The sequence below is a fragment of the Spermophilus citellus genome (assembly GCF_964194105.1).
Source record: "Spermophilus citellus genome assembly, chromosome: 9".
NCBI classification, from domain to species: Eukaryota; Metazoa; Chordata; class Mammalia; order Rodentia; family Sciuridae; genus Spermophilus; species Spermophilus citellus.
The window spans coordinates 106937311-106959572 of record NC_138191.1 but is presented as its reverse complement, the minus strand read 5'-3'; the positions used below and the strand labels follow the sequence as shown (position 1 = coordinate 106959572).

The window sequence follows — 22262 nt, the reverse complement described above, 5'->3', positions numbered from 1 at the left end:
CCCAGGATGCACAAGGCCCTGGGTTCAATTCCCAGTACCAATAATAAAAAAGACAGTTTTGGCATCTCAAGCTCTCCAGCCTGGTGGGGATACCCCTCACAATTTTAATAAACCCCTTAGGATCCTTTTCTCCCCTTGAGATTGATGATTGGCAGGTAGCCTGGGATAAAGACTGAGTTTGGATTTAGTTTATACCTTTAGAAATTAAAGGTGATTCTCTTGTTCATGGAGCCACAAGAGATGGAATTTTCTGGTGGAGAAGAATGGGGTTTGGAATGGAATACTTGAGGGCAAGTCCTGATGCTTTTACTGTGACCTTGTCATGTAATTTAATCTTCTTGAGCCTCAGTGTTCTTCCTTGTGGAATGGATATGATGTCCACCAGGGAGATAGCCTGTGAGTAGTGGTAGGTTATTCATGAGGCAACCAGCACTGTGACTGCCACAGAGAGGGAGCTCAATAATGCCAGTGCCCATCAAGTGCTCCTGCTCATGGTGTCATTCAGTGAATGGTCGTATGCAGGTATAGGAGCTGGAAAGACAAGGATAAACAAGGACAAGGACAGGGTATATTCCTAATCCTAAAGAGCTTACAGTCTAGTAGGGAAAATAGAGGAATAAATATACAAAACTTTTCCCAATGTGTTTAGCATCATGAGGGGAATGCGTGCAGTTGGCCATGGATCTGTACTTCTATTGAGCCCTAAGGGTGGAGAAGTAAAAACCTCTGCTCTCAAAGGGCACACAGTGAAGAGACAGGCAGATGATGAACAGCCACCAAGTGAGGAGTGCTGTGTTGGAGAACAGAACACCTGGTGTGAATCTTAGAGGGTGAGCAGGGTTAGCCAAGCAAAGAATTCAAAGAAGAGTTTTGCAAACAGAGGGAACAGCAGGTGCCAAGGGCCTGAGGGAGAGCTTTGTACAAACAGGGAGCCCAGGGATGAAGTCTACACAGGGGTATTAGGAAAGGGGATTCCGGAAGATGGTCCTGAAATTAAGAAGGAAACTGGGTATAAATAGTGTGTGTATCCGCTAAGAATCACAGACTTAATCCTTTAGGTTGTGGTGAGTGATGGTGGGTTTCAAGCAGTGAAATAATTTGTTTGGGCTTCGGGTGTAGAAACATGTTGTGTGGCTGGAAGTTAAGAGAAGGCATTGGAAGAAGACCAGGTGAGAGGTAAAGGAAAAAGACACAGAAGGCTCGTGTTCCACCAGGAAGAGGAGAGGGTAGAGGGAGGGGTGGAGTTGACCCAACAGCGCAGGGCAACTGAGGCCTGAAGAAAGTGAGAAAGGGAGGAAGGAAGATGAGCTTGAGGTCCAGAACTGGGAACATAAATTGTCATTAGCACCATTCAACAACACAGAAATGAGATGGAGATGAAGGAAGGGCAGGTGGGGTGGGGCAGGAAAAGGCAGAGGGCTAATTAATTCTCTACAGACACACAGAGTTTGGGACACATGTTGAGGATCGGGAGGTCAGAGGCTGAGCTGTGTGGCCTGAGAGTTCAGGAAGGAGATCTAAGTGGAAGATCAAAGCTCCGCTGCACCAGCATTTGGAGGGTAATGAGGACAGAGAATGATGGGAATTCTCAGTGAGAGAGCAGAGGGGCCGAGATGGCACCTGGGAGCACCGGAGAGGAACACTGGAGAGATGGGCAGAGGACGAGACAGGCTTGTGAAGAGCATCCAGGGAGGCAGGAGGGCTTGATGCAGGAACCCAGGGAGCTTGGGTGCCAGTGGTGTCAAACGCAAAGAGGACTGAAAACTGTCAAAAATGGAATAACATGGAAGTTATGAGTGGTTCAGAGATGAGGCATCTCTGTGATGAAGGCAGATGTCAGACTGTGGTGGGTTCTGAGGAACCCACACATAAGGGGAGGCGGTAGGGGGAGAGAAAGAGAAAACACTCTGAGGAAGCAGGGAGCAATAGGACCAGGAAAATCCAACAGAGTCAAAATGCAAAGGGAGGAGGTGAGAGCAAGGTGGCTACAGATACAGCTAACATTCCTGTGGACCAGCCAGTGTCATAGGCTCTTCTTGACAATAGGTTGTGTAGACAGTGAGGAAGTGACCCAGAGGTTGAAAATCAGATATCCAGTCTCAACTGAATAGAAGGAGGCTGATGCCAGAAACGAAACAACAACAACAACAACAAAAAGACACAGCCCAAATGTCAAGTGTCCTGTCCCTTCTCTTTAACTCAAAAGCCAGTTGTACAAAGCTCAGATGGGGAAGCACTTGTTGGGAAATAACTGAGAACTTAAACTGGATTTACATAAAGAAACTTCCAAAAAGTCAACAATGGTCTGCATCATTGAGAAGGAATCCTAGCAGATCACAGGAGGTAGCTTGGAGCTGTGTCTGCAGCAGCCAGACCACATTTAGAACATTGTTCTCACTCCTGGGCCATATTTTTAGCTGACTATGGACAAGTTGAAATAGGCTATAGAGAAAGATTTGGAAACCACATTGTGTGAGAAAGAGTTAAAGCAAATAGGATGCTCCTACCAATCTGAAAGGTGAGAGATGTTCTGGAGCTGAGCACCAACTCTTTGCAAGTCACAAAGATGTTTGATGCAGAAACCCAGAGAGCTTGAGTGTCAGTGGTGTCAAATGCAGAGAGGACTGAAAATTGTCAAATAGTGGAAACATAGATGAGTCCTTCCATGTGGACGACTTATGTGTCTTGTTCTGGGTGGTCCCCAAAAGGATTTCAATTTAATTAGACCAACTTATATTAGTGGTAGTATATTGACTTATATTAGCTATAATTTGAATCTAGAATGTTTCCCAGACGCCCATGTGTTAAAGGCTTGGTCCTAAGCCCATGATGCTATTGGAAGTTAGCGGAACCTTCAGGAAGTGTAAGTGGGGCCTAGTGTGAGAAAGTTAGGTCACTGGGGGGTGTGCCCTTGAAGAGAATATTGGAACCTAGGCCCTTCCTCTTTCTCTCTTTTGCTTCCCAGCCACCATGAAGTGTAACGTTCTCCTCCACCATGAACTTTTGCCATGATGAGTACAGGCCCAAAGCTATAGGGTCAATGGATTAAAACCTCTGAAACCGTGAGCCAAAATAAACTTTTCCTCACTTTAAGTTGATTGCCTCTGGTATTTTGTCACAGTGATGGAAAGCTACACTTGGAAGCAGTGCAGACAGAGTCAACCATCCTGGAAGGTAGTGAGCGTTTAAATCCCAGGAAAGGTTCAACAAAATGTAGCAGACCACATGTCAAGGATGCATTGTGACCAGACATGCTCACAGCGGTGCAGGAGGGTCTCTGGTACACTCCAACTGAAAGAATTGAGGACTTTGCCATCCTCTCTCCTCTCACCTGCCTGTTTCACCTGGACCCAAGGCCTGGGCCATTGCAGTAGTGTCTCAATAGGCCTCCCTCTCCCACTCTCTGCTACAAACTGACCAGAAAAGGAAGCAAAATGGAGAAAATGAGGAGAAGAGAATGTGGAAAAGAGAAAGCAGTGAAAGGTGGCTGGGGTGGGAGGTTCTAACATCTTTATGATTCCGTCCAGGAGAAAGAAGTGTCGAGATAGCAATATCTGGTTTGTTACCTCCTCCCCTTCTCCAGTGTGAGTGTCTAGTTCTTCCCTGTTTCAGCATCTCCCCCAGCTCCCCGACTCTCCTGTAGCCTCCAACCCCACTTTCTGCACTCCTGGAACTAGCTACCCTGACCTCTCCCTCGCTTACCAGCCCCTTGTCCTGTATCCTCAATCCAAGGTCCCAACCTGGCTGGGATGCAGAGGAGAGCCAACTGCCTTAGCTCCACAGTCAACGTCTTCACCTCCTTCCTCCTTCCTTCCTCAGAACAAACCAAAAGCAAATGGAGAGAAAGTCAGAGCCATAAGTAGACAGTGGGACAGAAGGAAACCCATGAACAGAGCCGTCCAGGGGTTGGGGGAAGAGCAGATGCCAGGTCTGAGGGGCCAGATGCAAATGGGAAGGAGGTAGAGGCAGGCAGGCGCCCGGTCAGGCAGAGACAGGGACAAGGACAGGCGGGAGCATCAGGAAGGGTTGGTCCAGGTGTGAGGACTCTGTGCCTCAGGCCCCCTCCTCCGCCCCTCCCTCCTTACCTGGCTGTGTGTGAAGGATGAGTCAGGAGCCTGCTGGGTCTTTTTAACCTTCTGCTCCTGATCCTCAGGGAGGACAAGCCAGGCAGCTTCTTAATGAGCCTCTGTGCCTTGGGACCCTCCAGGCCCCACTACAGGCCCCCAAAGCCCTAAGCACGCATTTAGGCCCCTCAGCCTGGCACCAAGGTCTCTGCACCAGCCCCCAACTCTCCCTGCTCCCCATGGCCTCTCTGTGTTCTGCCTGACAGTCCAGTGGGAACAGCATGTGAGCATCCACTGGAGTAAGTGCATGGCTTGAGGAGTTCAGGGGCCCGGGGCTGGGCAGGATGTGAGGGAAGCCTTCCATGGGCCCTAAAGAATGAATCAGGGTTTCCCATGGGCTGGGGGCCAAGGCCGGGTCCTGGCTGTTCTCAGCCCCTACAGAGTGCCCCACTCCACCCTCCCTACCATGCTTGGCTGAGTTCCAGCCTGCACTGTGTCCTGCATAGTGTGGCCCCCAAAGACCGTGACTTCCTGCAGGGAAAGAAATGTGCCCTAAGTAACTGTGGGATCCCTCCCTGAACCTGATCAAGGTGAAGCTAGTGACAAATATTCTACATGGGAGCCATACCCTGGACAGTCAGCAGACTTGGGATCAAATCCTAGCTCTGCCATTTACTCATGGTGTAATTCTGCACAAGATGCCGAACGCCCCTCAGTTTCCTCATGAGCAAAATGGGGCACTGACAGAATAGGGTAGTGACGGGAGTTAAGTATGCTCAGGCATGAAACAGAGTAAGATATGCATGCTTGACCTGACTCCCCAGTGTATGTCAGGTGGTGGGTCTTCTGCTTGTCCTACAAACGTATGCATCCATAGATTCTGAGTGATGAGGGGCTACAACATTTCCTGTTCAGCCACCCCCTCTACTTCTTAAACGGGTCGGGGCATATGACAAGTACTTCATAACTGTGATCAGTCAGAATCAATCCCAAGCATAGATGGGAGATAGCCCATTGGGTGACATAATGTGGGAAGTCTGATGTAGGCTTTGATTTGAATCAAATATTAGAGCATGTGTGCTAGGCTCTGGGTTCAATTGCCATCACCACCAAAGACTAAGAAGGTAATAGGCCGTGAGAGCTCAGCTCTCATGAATGGACTAATGATGCTGTTTCATGGCAGGGGAGGGGGGAGTCATTATTGTGGGAACAGGTTCTTTATAAAGGGATGAGTTTGCTCCCTTTTTCGCGCGCCTCTCTCTCTCTCTCTCTCTCTCTCTCTCTCTCTCTCTCTCTCTCTCTCTCTCTCCTTTCTGTGCTTCTTCCTTCTGGTATGAGATGACAGCAAGAAGGCCCTCACCAGACATTGGAACCTGATGTTGGATTTTCAGACTCCAGAACCACAAGCCAATAAATATTTGTTTCTTATCAATTACTCAGTCTGTGCTATTGTCTGAACACACAAAATAAAACAAAGAAGACAGAAAATTGAAGTGGGGCTGTTTTCTATTCAAAAATGTGAAAGAAACTTTGGAACTGGCAATGAGCAGGGGCTGAAAGAGTTTGAAGAAGCAGTCTAGAAGCAGGCTATTTTCTTTTTGAATATAAACAATTTATTTGATAAATTAATGCCTTTCAAAAAACAGTGCCATAACATTATGCAGTTGAGCATGCTAGTCATGTTCATAATGAAGCACCTGTGCTCATGTTAGATTGGGGGACCCCACTACTGCTGTGGGCTCCTGGAACTATAGCCAGAGCAGTGCTAGTTATCTGCTCTTCTGTACAGGAGGTAAAGAAAATTCCTGAACAGTGAACTTCTAATACTACCACCCACAACACATATATCATTTCTCAAAAATTGTGACGGCCAACCTACATCTATGCACAGTCACTCTTCAGTAGTGCTTGTTTTTAAATGAAGACAAAATGACCAGTTTAACCCAGTCTCAATCCTTAAAACAGAGAAATACATCAGCAGCAGGTAGTTACATGTGTGAGCCAAGGTTAATGTAATACAGAAAGTGGAGACAACTCCACACAGACCCACACAATGAGGCGCTGGCAATTCCTATTGCAAGCTGGGCGACTTACATCCATACCTGGTGAATGATCTGCTGTGTGGACAGCCTGTATTCGAGATAAACAAGCATTAAGTTAGTGGAAAGAGAATCTGAGACCACAATATGCAGCCCTCCAAGATAGAGAATTCTATACCTGAAAGCTACAGCCAAAGCCAAGGTCTGCTATTCGGCCTCATGGTCATTTCTACCCATGAACCAGACCTTGGAAAGTAAGAGGTCATGAGAGGTCATACAAAAGTGCAGGTGTGAACCACAACTGCTGTTCTCAATCACAGGCAAGGGGCTCACCACCATCCACTCAGTCTTCTCCTTGTCCTCTTCCTGCGGTCCTCCTGTTAAGCTCGCCACCTACACAGTAGTTGCCTTCAGTTGCATAGATACAGCTTCACAGCCAACCAAAGATGGCTTTATGCCAACAAAGAACATGAAGGTCCTGGGAAACCAGGTGAAGCCAACCAGTAGAAGAAATTCACAGTTCTGAAGGGAGTCTGAAGTTTACTTATTTTACTGTGATTTTGGAGAAACTTGATCCCCTGCTATGTAGACCTCATTAACAGGGGTTACAACTGTCTCAACTCTATGCAAATCAGCTGGGGCTCATGGTTTCAGAGGTCTCAGTTCAGAGATGGCCAACTCCATTGCTCTGGGCCTGAGTGAGGCAGGACACCATGGTGGAAGAGTGTGGTGAAGAAAGCAGCTCAGGACATGGAACCAGGAAAGGGGGTGCAGGAAGAGAGTGGGAAAGAACTTCCCTCACCATGGGCAAAATATGAACCTCAAAGGAACCTACCTCCTGCAGCTACACCCTATGTGCCCACAGTTACCACCCAGTTAATCCCTATCAGCAGATTAATTCACTGATTAGGTGAAGGGTCTCCTAACCCAAGCCTTTTGCCTCTAAATTTTTTTTTTCATTTTCTCACACGTGAGCTGTTGGAGGACATCTCACATCTAATCTTAATCTATAACAGTTTACATATGTATAAAATAAAAGATCGATCTGTTGTTGTCTTCTCTTGTGATGTATTCATTTGGTATTAAATGAATGCTGGCCTTGTGGAATGTATTGGGAAGTCCTACCTTTTTGTTCTTTTTTTAAAAGAATTTGAAAGGCTTGATGTTGAGTCTCTACATGTCTGAAAAAAGTTCACCAGTGAAGCCCTCTGGTCCTGGATGTTTCTTTTGAGAAATTTATAAATCATTAATTAAATCATTTAACCTGCCATAGGTTTTGGTAGATTTTCTGTTTCCTTTTAAGTTAATTTCCTTTTGAGTAGTTTATGTCTTTCTAGAAATAAGCTCATATTTTATAGATTATTTAACTTGTTGGCTTACAATTGTTTATACTCTTTTCTTTCTTTTTTTTGTAAGATGTTCTTTTACTCCAAATTTTAGTAATTTATGTCTTTTCCCTTTTTTCCCCTTGATCAGTCTAGTTAAAGGTTTGTGATTTTTTTTTATTAACATAGCCTTTTTTTTTTAGTTGTTAATGGACCTTTATTTTATTTATTTGTATGTGGTGCTAAGAATCAAACCCAGTGCCTCATGCATGCTAGGCAAGCACTTTACCACTGAGCCACAACCGCAGCCCAAAGGTTTGTGATTTTGAGAATCTTTTAAAGAAAGCAATTCTTTGTTTCATTCATTTTTCTCAAATTTTTTTCTATTCCCCATTTTATCTGTATTCCAATCTTCATTTCCTTCCTTCTGGTTGCTTTCAGTTGACTGAATTGAGGTCTTTCTTCTGTTTTAAAAATACAGGCATTTACAACTACAGCTTTTCCTCTAAGCATTGCTTTTTCTGTATTCCAAATTTTGTTCTTTCCTTTTCTTTTTACAGTACTAGGGATTGAGCCCAGGGGTGTTCTACCACCAAGCTAATTCCCGCCCCTTTTATATTTACTGTGGGAGAAGGTATCCCTAAATTGCCTAGTGTGGAGTTAAATTTGTAATCCTCCTGCCTCAATTTCCAGAGTTGCTGGGATCACAGGTGTAGCCATCGCCTCTGGCTTGCATTCCATAAATTTTCTTGGTACCATGCAACATCGCTATACTTATTAAGGATTTTTTATGTAGAATCCTTGTGGGCTTGTGTTTTAGTTTTACATAGACAATTAGGTTATCAGCAAATGGAGACAGTTTTCTTCTTTCTATTCTTCTCCTTTCTTGCCTTCTTGTACTGTCTAGGACTTCCAGGGCTGCTTTGAATTCGGGTAGGGAGGGTCAGCTTCCTTGTCTTGTACTGATTTTAGTGGGAAAGCACTTAGTCTTTTGTCACTATGCGTGATGTTAGCTGTAGATTTTGGTGGATGTCTTTTATTAAGAGTGAGGAAGTTTCCTTCTGCTCCCAATTTTTGCTGAGTTCCCCTGGGCATTTGTTTTTGTTTTTACCACAAATGGGAGAAAGGAGAGTCCAAACCATTTGCATTTAAAATAGCTTTATGCAAATATAGTTGAATAGTGTTGGCAGTTGTTTTGTTAAAGGAATTCAAGGCCAAGATGCAGGCTGTACCCTTTAAGACCTCACCCAGCTGGATACTCTCTTCTGAGGCCAGAGTGGAGTGCTTCCTTAGTGGTGTTAAGAGTTCATGAGGAAGTAAAAACTTTCACCTTTGCTGAGGTAGCTCTTCACTTCCTGAAGAAGAGACCTGAGTGAATGAATGAAAAGGAGGCACAGGGGAAGCAGAACAGCTAGAAGTCAGGACTGGCTGCATTAGAGGCGGGACATTGGGTGGCCTGCTGTGGGGTTTTACTGCTCTGAGAGCACTTAGAGGAGAGCCCCTTTAGTTCCAGCAGCTGATCCTCAGCCCCCTCTAATGGCCCCAGAGCAATTTCTTAACAAGGCCCCAGGAACACTGACGATTATTTTTCTGTTTTTAGAAAAAATCAAAGCTCCTCTTTCCCTAGGGCTTGCATCCTTTGAGTCTGTGACCTTCAGGCAGTAACCCTGGCCCTGGGGACTTTTTGTTTTTTGCTGTTCCGCAGCATCATTCTCTCTCTCTCTCTCTCTCTCTCTTTTTTTTTTTTGGTACTGGGGATTGAACTCAGGGGTGCTCAACCACTGAGCCACATCCCCAAACCATTTTTTTATTTTTTATTTGATACAAGTTCTCACTAAATTACTTCGGGACTTGCTAGGTTGCCAAGGCTGGCTTTGAACTTGTGATCCTCCTGACTCAGCCTCCAGAGCCACTGGGATTATAGGTGTGTGTCTCTGTGCCCGGTCTTTATTTACATCATTCCTTTTTTTTTTTAATTTTTCTTTTTCTTTTTTTTTAATTGGTTGTTCACAACATTACAAAGCTCTTGACATATCATATTTCATACATTAGATTGAAGTGGGTTATGAACTCCCAATTTTTACCCCAAATGCAGATTGCAGAATCACGTAGGTTACACATCCACAATTTTACATAATGCCCTATTAGTAACTGTTGTATTCTGCTACCTTTCCTATCCCCTACTATCCCCGCTCCCCTTCCCTCACATCTTCTCTCTCTACCCCATCTACTGTAATTCATTTCTCTCCTTGTTTATTTTCCCATTCCCCTCACAACCTCTTATATATAATTTTGTATAGCAATGAGGGTCTCCCTTCATTTCCATGCAATTTCCCTTTTCTCTCCCTTTCCGTCCCATCTCATGACTCTGTTTAATGTTAATCTTTTCTTCCTGCTCTTCCTCCCTGCTCTGTTCATAGTTGCTCTCATTATATCAAAGAAGACATTTGGTATTTGTTTTTTAGGGATTGGCTAGCTTCACTTAGCATAATCTGCTCTAGTGCCATCCATTTCCCTGCAAATTCCATGATTTTGTCATTTTTTAATGCAGCGTAATACTCCATGGTGTATGAATGCCACATTTTTTTTTTATCCATTCATCTATTGAAGGGCATCTGGGTTGGTTCCACAGTCTAGCTATTGTGAATTGTGCTACTATGAACATCGATGTGGCAGTATCCCTGTAGTATGCTCTTTTAAGGTCTTCAGGGAATAGTCCGAGAAGGGCAATAGCTAGGTCAAATGGTGGTTCCATTCCCAGCTTTCCCAGGAATCTCCATACTGCTTTCCAAATTTGCTGCACCAATTTGCAGTCCCACCAGCAATGTACAAGTGTACCCTTTTCTCCACATCCTCGCCAGCACTTGTTGTTTGACTGCCAATCTTACTGGAGTGAGATGGTATCTTAGGGTGGTTTTGATTTGCATTTCTCTGACTGCTAGAGATGGTGAGCATTTTTTCATGTATTTGTTGATTGATTGTATATCCTCCTCTGAGAAGTGTCTGTTCAGGTCCTTGACCCATTTGTTGATTGGGTTATTTGTTATCTTATTGTCTAATTTTTTGAGTTCTTTGTGTACTCTGGATATTAAGGCTCTATCTGAAGTGTGAGGAGTAAAAATTTGTTCCCAGGATGTAGGCTCCCTATTTACCTCTCTTATTGTTTCTCTTGCTGAGAAAAAAGTTTTTAGTTTAAGTAAGTCCCATTTGTTGATTCTTGTTATTAACTCTTGTGCTATGGGTGTCCTATTAAGGAATTTGGAGCCCGACCCCACAATATGTAGATCGGAGCCAACTTTTTCTTCTATCAGAGGCAGAGTCTCCGATTTGATATCAAGGTCCTTGATCCATTTTGAGTTAACTTTTGTGCATGGTGAGAGGAGGGGATTCAGTTTCATTTTGTTGCATATGGATTTCCAGTTTTCCCAACACCATTTGTTGAAGATGCTATCCTTCCTCCATTGCATGCTTTTAGCCCCTTTATCAAATATAAGATAGTTGTAACTTTGTGGATTAGTCTCTGTGTCCTCTATTCTATACCATTGGTCCACCCGCCTGTTTTGGTACCAGTACCATGCTGTTTTTGTCACTATTGCTCTGTAATATAGTTTGAAATCTGGTATCGCTATACCGCCTGATTCACACTTCCTGCTTAGAATTGCTTTTGCTATTCTGGGTCTTTTATTTTTCCAAATGAATTTCGTGATTGCTTTATCTATTTCTACAAGAAATGCCGTTGGGATTTTGATTGGCATTGCATTAAACCTATAGAGAACTTTTGGTAATATCGCCATTTTGATAATGTTAGTTCTGCCTATCCATGAACAGGGTATATTTTTCCATCTTCTAAGATCTTCTTCTACTTCTCTCTTTAGGGTTCTGTAGTTTTCATTGCATAAATCTTTCACCTCTTTTGTTAGGTTGATTCCCAAGTATTTTATTTTATTTGAGGATATTGTGAATGGAGTGTTTTTCCTCATTTCTGTTTCAGAAGTTTTGTCGCTGATATACAGAAATGCCTTTGATTTATGCATGTTGATTTTATATCCTGCCACTTTGCTAGTTCTAGTAGTTTCTAGTACTAGAAATTAGTTCTAGTAGTTTCTTTGTAGATCCTTTTGGGTCTTCTAGGTATAGAATCATGTCATCCGCAAATAGTGATAATTTAAGTTCTTCTTTTCCTATTTTTATGCCTTTAATTTCTTTCGTCTGTCTAATTGCTCTGGCCAGTGTTTCGAGAACTATATTGAATAGAAGCGGTGATAGAGGGCATCCCTGTCTTGTTCCAGATTTTAGAGGGAATGCCTTCAACTTTTCTCCATTCAGAATGATGCTAGCCTGAGGCTTAGCATAGATAGCTTTTACAATGTCAAGGTAAGTTCCTGTTATCCCTAGTTTTTCTAATGTTTTGAACATAAAGGGATGCTGTACTTTGTCGAATGCTTTCTCTGCGTCTATCGAGATGATCATATGGTTCTTATCTTTAAGTCTATTGATGTGGTGAATAATATTTATTGATTTCCGTATATTGAACCATCCTTGCATCCCAGGGATGAATCCTACTTGATCATGGTGCACAATTTTTTTGATGTGTTTTTGTATTCGATTCGCCAGAATTTTATTGAGGATTTTTGCATCTAGGTTCATTAGAGATATTGGTCTGTAGTTTTCTTTCTTTGAGGTGTCTTTGTCTGGTTTCAGAATCAGGGTGATGTTGGCCTCATAGAATGAATTTGGAAGAGCTCCCTCTTTTTCTATTTCCTGAAATAACTTGAAAAGTATTGGTACTAATTCTTCTTTAAAGGTTTTGTAAAACTCCGCTGTATACCCATCCGGTCCTGGACTTTTCTTGGTTGGTAGTCTTTTGATTGCTTCTTCAATTTCATCCATTGATATTGGTCTGTTCAAATTGTGTGTATCCTCCTGACTCAGTCTGGGCAAATCATATGACTTAAGAAATTTATCGATGTCTTCACTATCTTCTATTTTATTGGAATATAGGTTTTCAAAATAATTTCTAATTGTCTTCTGTATTTCTGTGGCATCTGTTGTGATATTGCCTTTTTCATCCCATATGTTAGTAATTTGAGTTATCTCTCTTCTTCTCTTCGTTAGCATGGCTAAAGGTCTGTCGATCTTATTTATTTTTTCGAAGAACCAACTTTTAGTTTTGTTAATTTTTTCAATAGTTTCTTTTGTTTCAATTTCATTGATTTCTGCTCTGATTTTAATTATTTCTTGCCTTCTGCTACATTTGCTGTTGTTTTGCTCTTCCTTTTCTAGGGCTTTGAGATGAAGTGTGAGCTCATTTATTTGTTGGTTTTTTCTTTTTTTGAGGAATGACCTCTAGGCGATGAATTTCCCTCTTAAAACTGCTTTCATTGTGTCCCATAGATTCCGATATGTTGTGTCTGTATTTTCATTTATCTCTAAGAATTTTTTGATTTCCTCCTTTATGTCTTCTGTAACCCATTGATCATTCAGTAACATATTGTTCATTTTCCATGTGATGTAGGATTTTTCCTTCCTTCTTTTATCATTGATTTCCAGTTTCATTCCATTATGATCAGATAAAATGCATGGTATTATCTCCACCCCTTTATATTTACTGAGGGTTGCCCTATGGCATAATATATGGTCTATTTTTGAGAAGGATCCATGTGCTGCTGAGAAAAAAGTATATCCATTTGATGATGGTTGGTATATTCTATATATGTCAGTTAAGTCTAGGTTATTGATTGTGATATTGAGTTCTATAGTTTCTTTATTCAACTTTTGTTTGGAGGATCTGTCCAATGGTGAGAGAGGTGTGTTGAAGTCACCCATAATTATTGTGTTGTGGTCTATTTGATTCTTGAACTTGAGGAGAATTTGTTTTATGAATGTTGCAGCACCATTATTTGGTGCATAAATATTGATAATTGTTATGTCTTGTTGGTGAATGGTTCCTTTTAACAGTATATAATGTCCTTCTTTATCCCTTTTGATTAACTTAGTCTTGAAGTCGATTTTATTCGATATGAGGATGGCCACCCCTGCTTGCTTACGAGGACCGTGTGTGTGGTATATTTTTTCCCATCCTTTCACCTTCAGCCTGTGTATATCTTTTCCAATCAGATGTGTCTCCTGGAGGCAGCATATTGTTAGATTTGTTTTTTTAATCCATGATACCAGCCTATGTCGCTTTATTGGAGAGTTTAAGCCATTAACATTCAGAGTTACTATTGATGTATGGTTTGTACTTCCATCCATGTTTGATTATTTATCCTTTTTTAAAAAAATTTAGTTTGTTTCTCCATGATTATCTTTCCCCTCACCCTCTGTCTACCGAGGCATGCTGCTCATGTTACTTCTTGTTCTGTTTGACTGCTGAGTTACTGTTTACTCCTATAAATTTATTTGATGCTTGGGAGGAAAGGTATTAGAAGGGAAGGGAAGAAGTCACTAAAGAGAATGAGAGTAAGCAGGTAGAATTCAAGGAAGGGGGAATAAGAAAATTGAAAAGAAATGAAAAGACAAAAGAAGAAAAAAATAGGAAATAAAAAAAGAAAAAAAAATTTTAAAAAAATAATAATAAAAAAATTAAAATTAGAAGAAAAAAATTAAAAAAATTAAAAAAAATTTTAAAAATTAAGAAAACAACAAGAATGAAAAATGAAAATGAAAAAAAAAACCCAAATCAAAAAAAAAAGAAAAAAAAACTAATAAATGCAGTCTTAGAGTTTGATTAACTTCTCTTCCAGTAGGTGGAGCTGTGCCTACCAGGCCAAGCTTCTCCTGTCAATACGCGGGAACCAATCACTGTGCAGCAGTTCCTCTTCCCAGACTGGGCGAGTCTCCAATCCTGAGTGCCTAGGGCCTCCTCTTGTGTCTAGTCACTTCCCACTTTTCCTCTAGCCAGGTCCCTCTCACGGGTGCCGCTCACCACAATACTGGCTACACGCCAGGTCTGCTGCTCCCGGGAGCCCTGTTTTCATGAACGACTGGGCACACTCTACCAGTTTGCCATTCCCTCAGACCCTAAGTTTGTAGAGCTTGGGGCTGAGAATCCTCAGCGAATTTTACTTGCCCTCCGGTAGCCACGCCCCCAGTAGCTGGTGCAAGAGACCTCAGCTGTCAGCCCTGGTGGGAGCGGTAGTTCCGCGTGGCGGTCCCACGCCACCTCTACTTCCCTCGGGCTGGCTATCACGCTCACGGGAGAGCTGGAAGGGGCCCTTACGGGAGAGCTGGGAGGGGCCCTTAAGGTTTCCCCGATGTGTGGAGAGGGAAGGCTAGGGAATTACACACCTGTAGCCGCAGGTTTCAATGAAGTTATCTCCTCCGCCGCAGTCTGATGACGTCAGTTCTCTGCCATGGTGGTATCTCTTGCAAATGGCAACAGTTCGTTTCCCTTTGCCAGACGACCAATGCAATGGGTGGGTCCTTACTGTCTCTCCCAAGCCCCGTTTCAAACCTGTGGCCACTACCTATGAAGGCTCTGTAGGCATTTACCTCCGTAGGATGAGAAGGGCTGACCAGTTGTTTCAGCCGGATGGATTAGTGCTGAGTCACAGCTGTTCGTCTGCGGGAAGCAGGCGAACGGGTGCTTGAATTCAGCCGATCAGGGCTCAGTGTGTGTTCTGAGAGGCCCAGACTGTTCACCCCAGATCCATGTCAGCTCAGCATTGCCTAGTGATCCATTTCCTGGCTTTCAGGGTTCTCCCTGTGATTTGTTTTCAGCTTCTGCATAACACAGAAACCTGGGCTCTGGATCCAGAATAGAAAGCCTGGTGGCTGGCTGTCAGCGAAGTGGCAGTGGCTCATCCCCTTCTCTTCCACTGCTACATGGCTCCGAGCGCCATGTTCCTGGTCTCTTACATCATTCTTAGCACTTGCATTTCTTTAATGCTCAAGGAATGAATGCTAAGAATACTCTAGACTTAGAAATTCCCTTAAGTTTATCTTCTGGATGAATTGGCTCATGAGCAAAGCACACTCTTAGTTTTTATTGGTCTTTTGGATCTTCTTAACATTTAGATGATTCTTGGTTTACAAATTAAACGTCTTTCAAAGTAATTAGAAGCAGTTGGAATGTTTTAGTAATTGAGTCTTATCAGAAAAACACGTAAAGGATACCTGATTTAAAAGATTCATCGTGTGTGACCATTTGCAAAGCAACTTTATATTTGTCTGAAACCGAAGTGATAAAAATTTGATTTGCTTTGATAGTGGTAGAAATAGTTTTTTTGGTTTATGTGGCAGCTGATGTTATGATTGTTTCCCACTCTTTTTGGGGTATGTGTATTTGTGCATGTGTCCTCACACACATACGTGTGAGACATGGCTCTGCATATAGTTAATTGCCACCATAAGTATCCAACCCATACCTCCTGACTTCACAATAAACCTTATATTAACATTTGAAGTTGACAAACAAAACTACTATTGATATTGTATCTACTTTCTTAAGGTGACTGAGTTGAGATTTTTTAAAAAAATATGTAAACATTTATAGCTATAAATTTTCTTGTAAGCACTGCTTGCTGCATTGTACAAGTTTTCTTTCTCTTTTTGCAGTACTGCAGCTTGAGCCCAGGGGATTTCTACTGCTGAGCTGCATCCTAAGCAGAACTTAATGAACATTTTCTAAGACACTTAGTTTTGAAGGCAGTGACTCTGGTGGCAATGTATACAACTATTTAAGTCCTGTTCCCATTTAAATTCAAAATACTTCTATGATGCAGTCAGTCACATGTGGTCCTTATCTCCATTTTATGTACGAGAGGACTGAACTCCAGATATATGAAGTGGTTTTATCAAGATCTTGAGAAATTAAGCTAACACTGAGACCCAGTCTTCTTCCTGCTATCCCTGTGGTCTCTCTGGTGGCAGAGAAAACTTAAGGTAAGTCAGTTGTGGAAACCAAGATACTCTCCTTGTAAATACAAGTCTGGACACCTGGAAGCCACGGTTGGGGTAGAGATGATGGAAATAGGAGAGAAGCCAATGAAAGTAAAGAAGATCTGAAAGGAAATTTTAGATCAAAGATGAAGGTGGAGGTAAAATAACTCAACAAGCATTTATTGAGAAGTTACTGTTGCATTGTGCAGTGCTGTTTGGTTAGGCTACAGAATGCTGGTGAGGAAGACTAAAAGCACCTACCATAACTCTAGACTTCAAGGATATGACCCTGTAGTTGTGACTTAGAATAATAATTCTGATTGTTTTCAACTTTACTCAATAATATACCATTCATTATCTCTGATAAGCCTCAAAAGTATTGGATATTTCAGAGTTGTATGGCATAATATAATAGATAAGAGTCTGAGTTATGGAACTGTGCTCTCTAGGTTTAATATTAACTGTTTTATTTTCTAACTTGGTGACATTTGGCAATGTATTTAATCTTCTTGTGTCAGTTTTTTTAAAAAAATATGAATAAAGGAGATAATACCTACCATTAGAGTTATTGTAAGAATTAAAATAATAAGTTCATGTAGAATACTTAGTAACTCATACAGAAAAAACCCAATAGAGTTAGCTATTATTATTTAGGCATAATGAATATCATGAAGCACATTTGACCAATATGAAATTAAATCACAGAGAAGTTAGGTGACCTTTCCAAAGCCATGGAATGTCAATGATACATTTAATCCATGAACATAATTTTCTCTGAGTTCTTTCCTCATGTTTCCATTTTCTTTCTTTTTAATTTATTGGTTCTTTTTAGCTATACATGACAGTAGAATACATTTCCAAATTAATGAGTAAGTGGTTTTGTTTTTAGATCTCTCCCTCATCTGGAAAGTCCTGTTCATTACAATGACATCAGTGAAATTGTTGATGGTCTATGTGAGAGACCAGAGGCACTGCAGACATTCGTGGGTCATTGCCTATTGAGCATCCTTACTCATTCTAAATAACCTGAAGAAAGCCCTCTTCACATCTTTGTTCCGGAGGCTATAAATAATGGGATTGAGAAAGGCTGAAATGACATTGTAGAACAAGGCCAACTTCTTGTCATCATCTGGGGAAGCTTCAGAGCCAGGCCTCATATACATGATCATGCATGGAACACAGAACATGGTGACCACAGTGATGTGGGAAGCACAGGTGGAGAAGGCCTTGATCCGCCCTTGGGTGGAACGAATCTTTAGAATAGCAGTGAAGATACGAATGTATGAGGCCAGGATCAGGGATAGTGGGATCAGAAGCAAGATGAAACCCAAGATAAAGTCCACTTGGTCATTGAGGGATGTGTCCGCACAGGCTAACTTCAAAACAGCAGGAATTTCACAAAAGAAGTGGTTGATTTCATTAGGGCCACAGTAGGGAAGATTCATTGCAAAGACTGTGTAGACAAGGGCACAGATAAGTCCACAAAGGGCAGAGCTGACTGCTAGGAGTACACACAGAGTTTGGCTCATCTGGACCCCATAGTGGAGTGGATGACATATAGCAACATATCTGTCATAAGCCATTGCTGCAAAAATCCAGGTCTCAGTGATGCCTAGGGTCAGGAAAATGTACATCTGAACCACACACCCTGCATAAGAGATGGTCTTATTTTTGCTTATCAGATGGACCAACATCTGGGGCACTGTAGTGGTGGCATAGCTGAGATCCAGCAGAGAGAGGATACTGAGGAAGAAGTACATGGGTGTGTAGAGACGTGCATCTACTCTGATCAGGGTAACAATGAGCCCATTGCCCAAGACTGTGAATAAATACAGGAAGAGGAAGAGGAAGAAAAGGATCCAATTGGTCCTGGGATTTCTGGAGAAGCCCAAGAGGATAAACTCAGTTACGAAGCTGTGATTTCTTGAGCCTTGATTGTGCATGGCCCTCCTTCTGATGAAAGAAGAGGACACAGTCCGGACTTTTTTTGCAGTCTCAGAGAATGCTATGTGAGATCCACAGACACAGGGCTGAAGCCCAAATCCCCACTTTCACACCCAGGAAATGTTGTATCCAATTGGCCTCGCATAGCTTCAGATACTTACTAGGGATTCTAATAAACACTTGTTGGTTTGTCTAGTTAACTAGCTCTGATAAAATTCCAAGGTTCCTATGATAAAAAATTTTCAAGCAGAAATCTTATTTGGAAGATGCTCCCCTCCCCAATACACACACACACACACACACACACACACACACACACAGCATAAACCAGTCATAGTGAGGTTAGGGAAAGGCAAAATATGTTGAAGAAAACCAAAAAAGGTCTAGACCTTCCTGTAGTTTTTAAAGTCATTCTTTTACATAGCAAGAGAAATAGGTGCTACAAAGGACGGTGTAAATGTAAAACAAGCAAAATAACCCAATTTATTTTCTTTGCATTCTTCTTCTCTGGTAATATACCTTTGAAAACCCATAGCCATAAATTTTTAGGAAAAAGAATTTTAAAAAATTTTTTTGTAACAAAAGAAAATCTTTTCTCTGGAACATCCCACCTCCCCAGCCCTCCATGCAGTGCTTACAACCATAAAGAATAAATTGATATGTAAAAATGGCCACAGGAGCTGGGTGTGGGGGCACATGCCTATCTTCCCAGTGACTAGGGAGGTTGAGGTATCCCAAATTTGAGGTCAGCCTGGGCAATTTAGCAAGACCCTTTCTTGGAACAAAAAGAAAGAAAGGATTGGGGACATAGCTCAGGGGTAAAGCACTTTTGGGTTTCAGTTTTGAGCACCATTACTACTACGATATGACTACTACTAATAACGATAATATAAAAATGGCTACAGGGACACAAGACTTGAAACCCAGAGAAAACTTCTGTGTCCCTGGCAGTTCTTAAAAAGATGAAACATATTTACCTGGGAGTGAAGTGTCTGTGTGTCTGGAAGCTTTCCTTAAAAACCAGTAAGGAATCCTCCATAGCTAGGCTACTCCAGGAGAAAGTCGAGTGGTGAGCAGGGATGGATCCTTTGGTCTGGACTCAATCCTCCACCCTAGGTTGGAAGCCTGGATAACAGAACACATTACTGACCATTTCTTTTCTCTTATCCTTTTCCTGATCCCTCAATGGCTACTCAAGAATACTATCAGACTGATGCAATAGAATGTTAAAATATATTAGTTTATATTGTTTAATATTAAAAATTAATGTCCATTAAAAATGTCCATTGTGAGTTGACAGGATGCTGTGAATGACATGGGATAATGTAATGAGCCCTGAAAAAGAAACTTTTAGTACAAAAAAAAATAGAAAAAAAACCAATGCTATCACCCAGATATGTCATTTTTTACAGACTCCAAAAGGTGGAAATATTCATTTATAAAATGGCACTGTGTAAAATATTTTAATAAATGTGACCCCATTATATTATCACCATAAACCTCTGAAGTCAGCAGAACTATTTTTCTTTTCATAAAATCAGTCATCCAAAATTGAAAACCCTGTGCTAGAGCCCAGATTCAAACTCTAAGTCCCATGTTCTTACCACGTTAAAGTAGAAATTGTCTCTTACACCATGAAATTTCATGAAGGGTTTAGTAGTAGCAAGGCACCCAATAAAATACAAACCTATTTTGAGTGACATTGTGTGAGAAAGCTAACCTTGTGAACTCACAGTTTTACAGGGCTGGAAGTATGTATTTCATAACATTGAAAATTGTTGGGTTTGTTTCATAGAAAAATCCCCAAACCTCTACGGCTATACCACCCTGAATGTGCCCGAACTCGAATGATCTCAGAAAATCCCCAAACCTTGGATCAAGATTGCAACAGTGAAGATATCAGACAGAAAAGAAAAAAACAATACCTGTCAATTTAGGTTAAAATAATACATGATAAATCCATGAACAGGATTTAGGCTTGGATGGATGAGGAAAACAATAATGGTCACATTAAAGGCAGTATACAATAGCATAGGAATTAGCAGCATCTGAATGTGAATTCTCACTCTAATGGTGAATACAGCCTAAGCTTTAGATGCCAGCTATATGCTGATAAAGCTGAAATATAATTTCATCATGGATCTCTTAAATTCACCAGTCCATCTGCCTACTTGACATCTGTCTCCATAGGAATATCTAATAGGCAAATATGTCATTCCTACAGAAAAAGGAGACAGTAAAACATCATTTCCCTGAATGTTCCCTTTCTGTTTCCCCAAAACCTAGCCAACTTAAGGGGAAAATGAGAGCAAACCTGGGCCAGAAATGTCCTTAAAAAACTCTAGTTTTCTCCTATGCACACTTGAGTGAGTTAGTATCAACTGTAGAAAGCGACTTTCTTGCATATACAAAAACAGTTGCTCCTTGGGAGCTGACCACACAAGCAAACTAAGCAAGATAATGCTGATGATGTCACTGCTTCTTCAGTCTAAGGTATATAAAATTCCTCTCTCAGTGGGATGGAACTGAGAGCACAGTGGGAAGAGTATGTGTCACTCATCCAGCCACCACTGGGCAAAACGCCATGAGGAAAAGGAGGCACTGCTTGGTGAAGCACCTTGGATGGAGGTGCTGTCTGTTCAGCCAATTGCTACTGAACTCTTCTTGGAGCAGTCTCTGATCTCCAGTAAGTTTTCCCTGGTAAATCGTATTTCTCCCATGCTATCTCCAGGCACCTTCTTTGGGTTTCCTGCAACCTACCCCATTGCCCTACCACAGCTGGGCTACAGACAAGCAAATTATACTTAACATTTACTAAAATCAAACTTCCAGTCTTCCCCTATAAATTTGTTCCTCCCATGGTCTTCCTCAGCTCAGCTAATGGCAATTTCATCCATTGAGGTGACTAAAGTAAAAAAAAGAATTTCAGAGTCTTTCAAACTTCGTTCTTGCTTACACACCCACATGGAACACATCAGCAAATATTGTTCGTTTTATTTCAGAGATAAATACCAAGCCAGACACGGTGGCACACACCTGTAATCCCAGTGATTTGGGAGGCTGAGGCAGGAGTTTCGCGAGTTCAAAGCCAGCTTCAGCAAAAAGCAAGGTGCTAAGCAACTCAGTCAGTCAGACCCTGACTCTTAATAAAATATAACATAGGGCTGGGGATGTGGCTCAGTGGTAGAGTGCCCCTGAATTCAATCCTCAGTACCAACCACCCGCCCCCCCCCAAAAAAAAAACCCCAGAAAAGATCACATTTCACCATCTCCACCATTGCCATGACCCAAATCATCGTCTTCCCTTACAAGGAATATGGAAAGATCCTCTCAATAGTCCATGGTTTCTTTTCTCTTCCTGCACCGTCTTTTCTTAGCACAGTTACTAGAGTGATTCTGTTAGTATGTAGCCCAGCTTATATAAATTATCTTCATCAAAACTTTCAAGGAGCTCCTTGCATCATTCAAAGGAGAAGCCAAAGACCTGATAGGATCTCAAGGTCCCTTATCACCTACCTGTCCTTACCTCCTGCCTCTCCCCGGTGGCTCTATCTGCTCCAGCACACCACCTCACTGAAGGCATGCTTCTATTTCAGAACCTTTTGAACTTCCTGTTCCCACTGCTGGAAATTATTTCTCCAATTTCTTTATGATCCATGCCCCTCCTTCTTCAAGTATTTGCTCAAATGTCATCTTCTCAGGGAAGACTGGAAAAAAGTCTTTCCTGACTATCCCATTTAAAATAAAAACAACCCAATTTCCTTATCCATATCTCCTATTTTATCTTCATAGCATCTTGTCATATATATATAAGTTTCAGTTTCCCACCCAAGAATGTAGGAAGATTCTAGAACACTGTATGATATACAATAGGTACTTATCAATGTTAGATAAATGGGTTAAGTCTGAGCTGGGTGCCAGGGATGGGGTGGTGATTACTTATGGTGGAGCTCTGCTTGGTGCTGAGCTTTGCTTCCCGAGGAGCTAGCCATCATGCTGACCTTGTTCTG

At 41.8% G+C, this 22262-nt stretch overlaps 1 protein-coding gene across 1 annotated transcript; it reads right to left on the bottom strand.

Moving 5' to 3' along the window:
- Window positions 1–17303: 17303 nt before the first annotated feature.
- Window positions 17304–18251, bottom strand: LOC308655958 (olfactory receptor 2A5-like; the record flags this gene model as incomplete). Its single annotated transcript, XM_081306456.1, has 1 exon — window positions 17304–18251. One exon carries the CDS (start codon window positions 18249–18251, stop codon window positions 17304–17306), a length of 948 nt encoding a protein of 315 aa, XP_081162582.1.
- Window positions 18252–22262: the final 4011 nt, after the last annotated feature.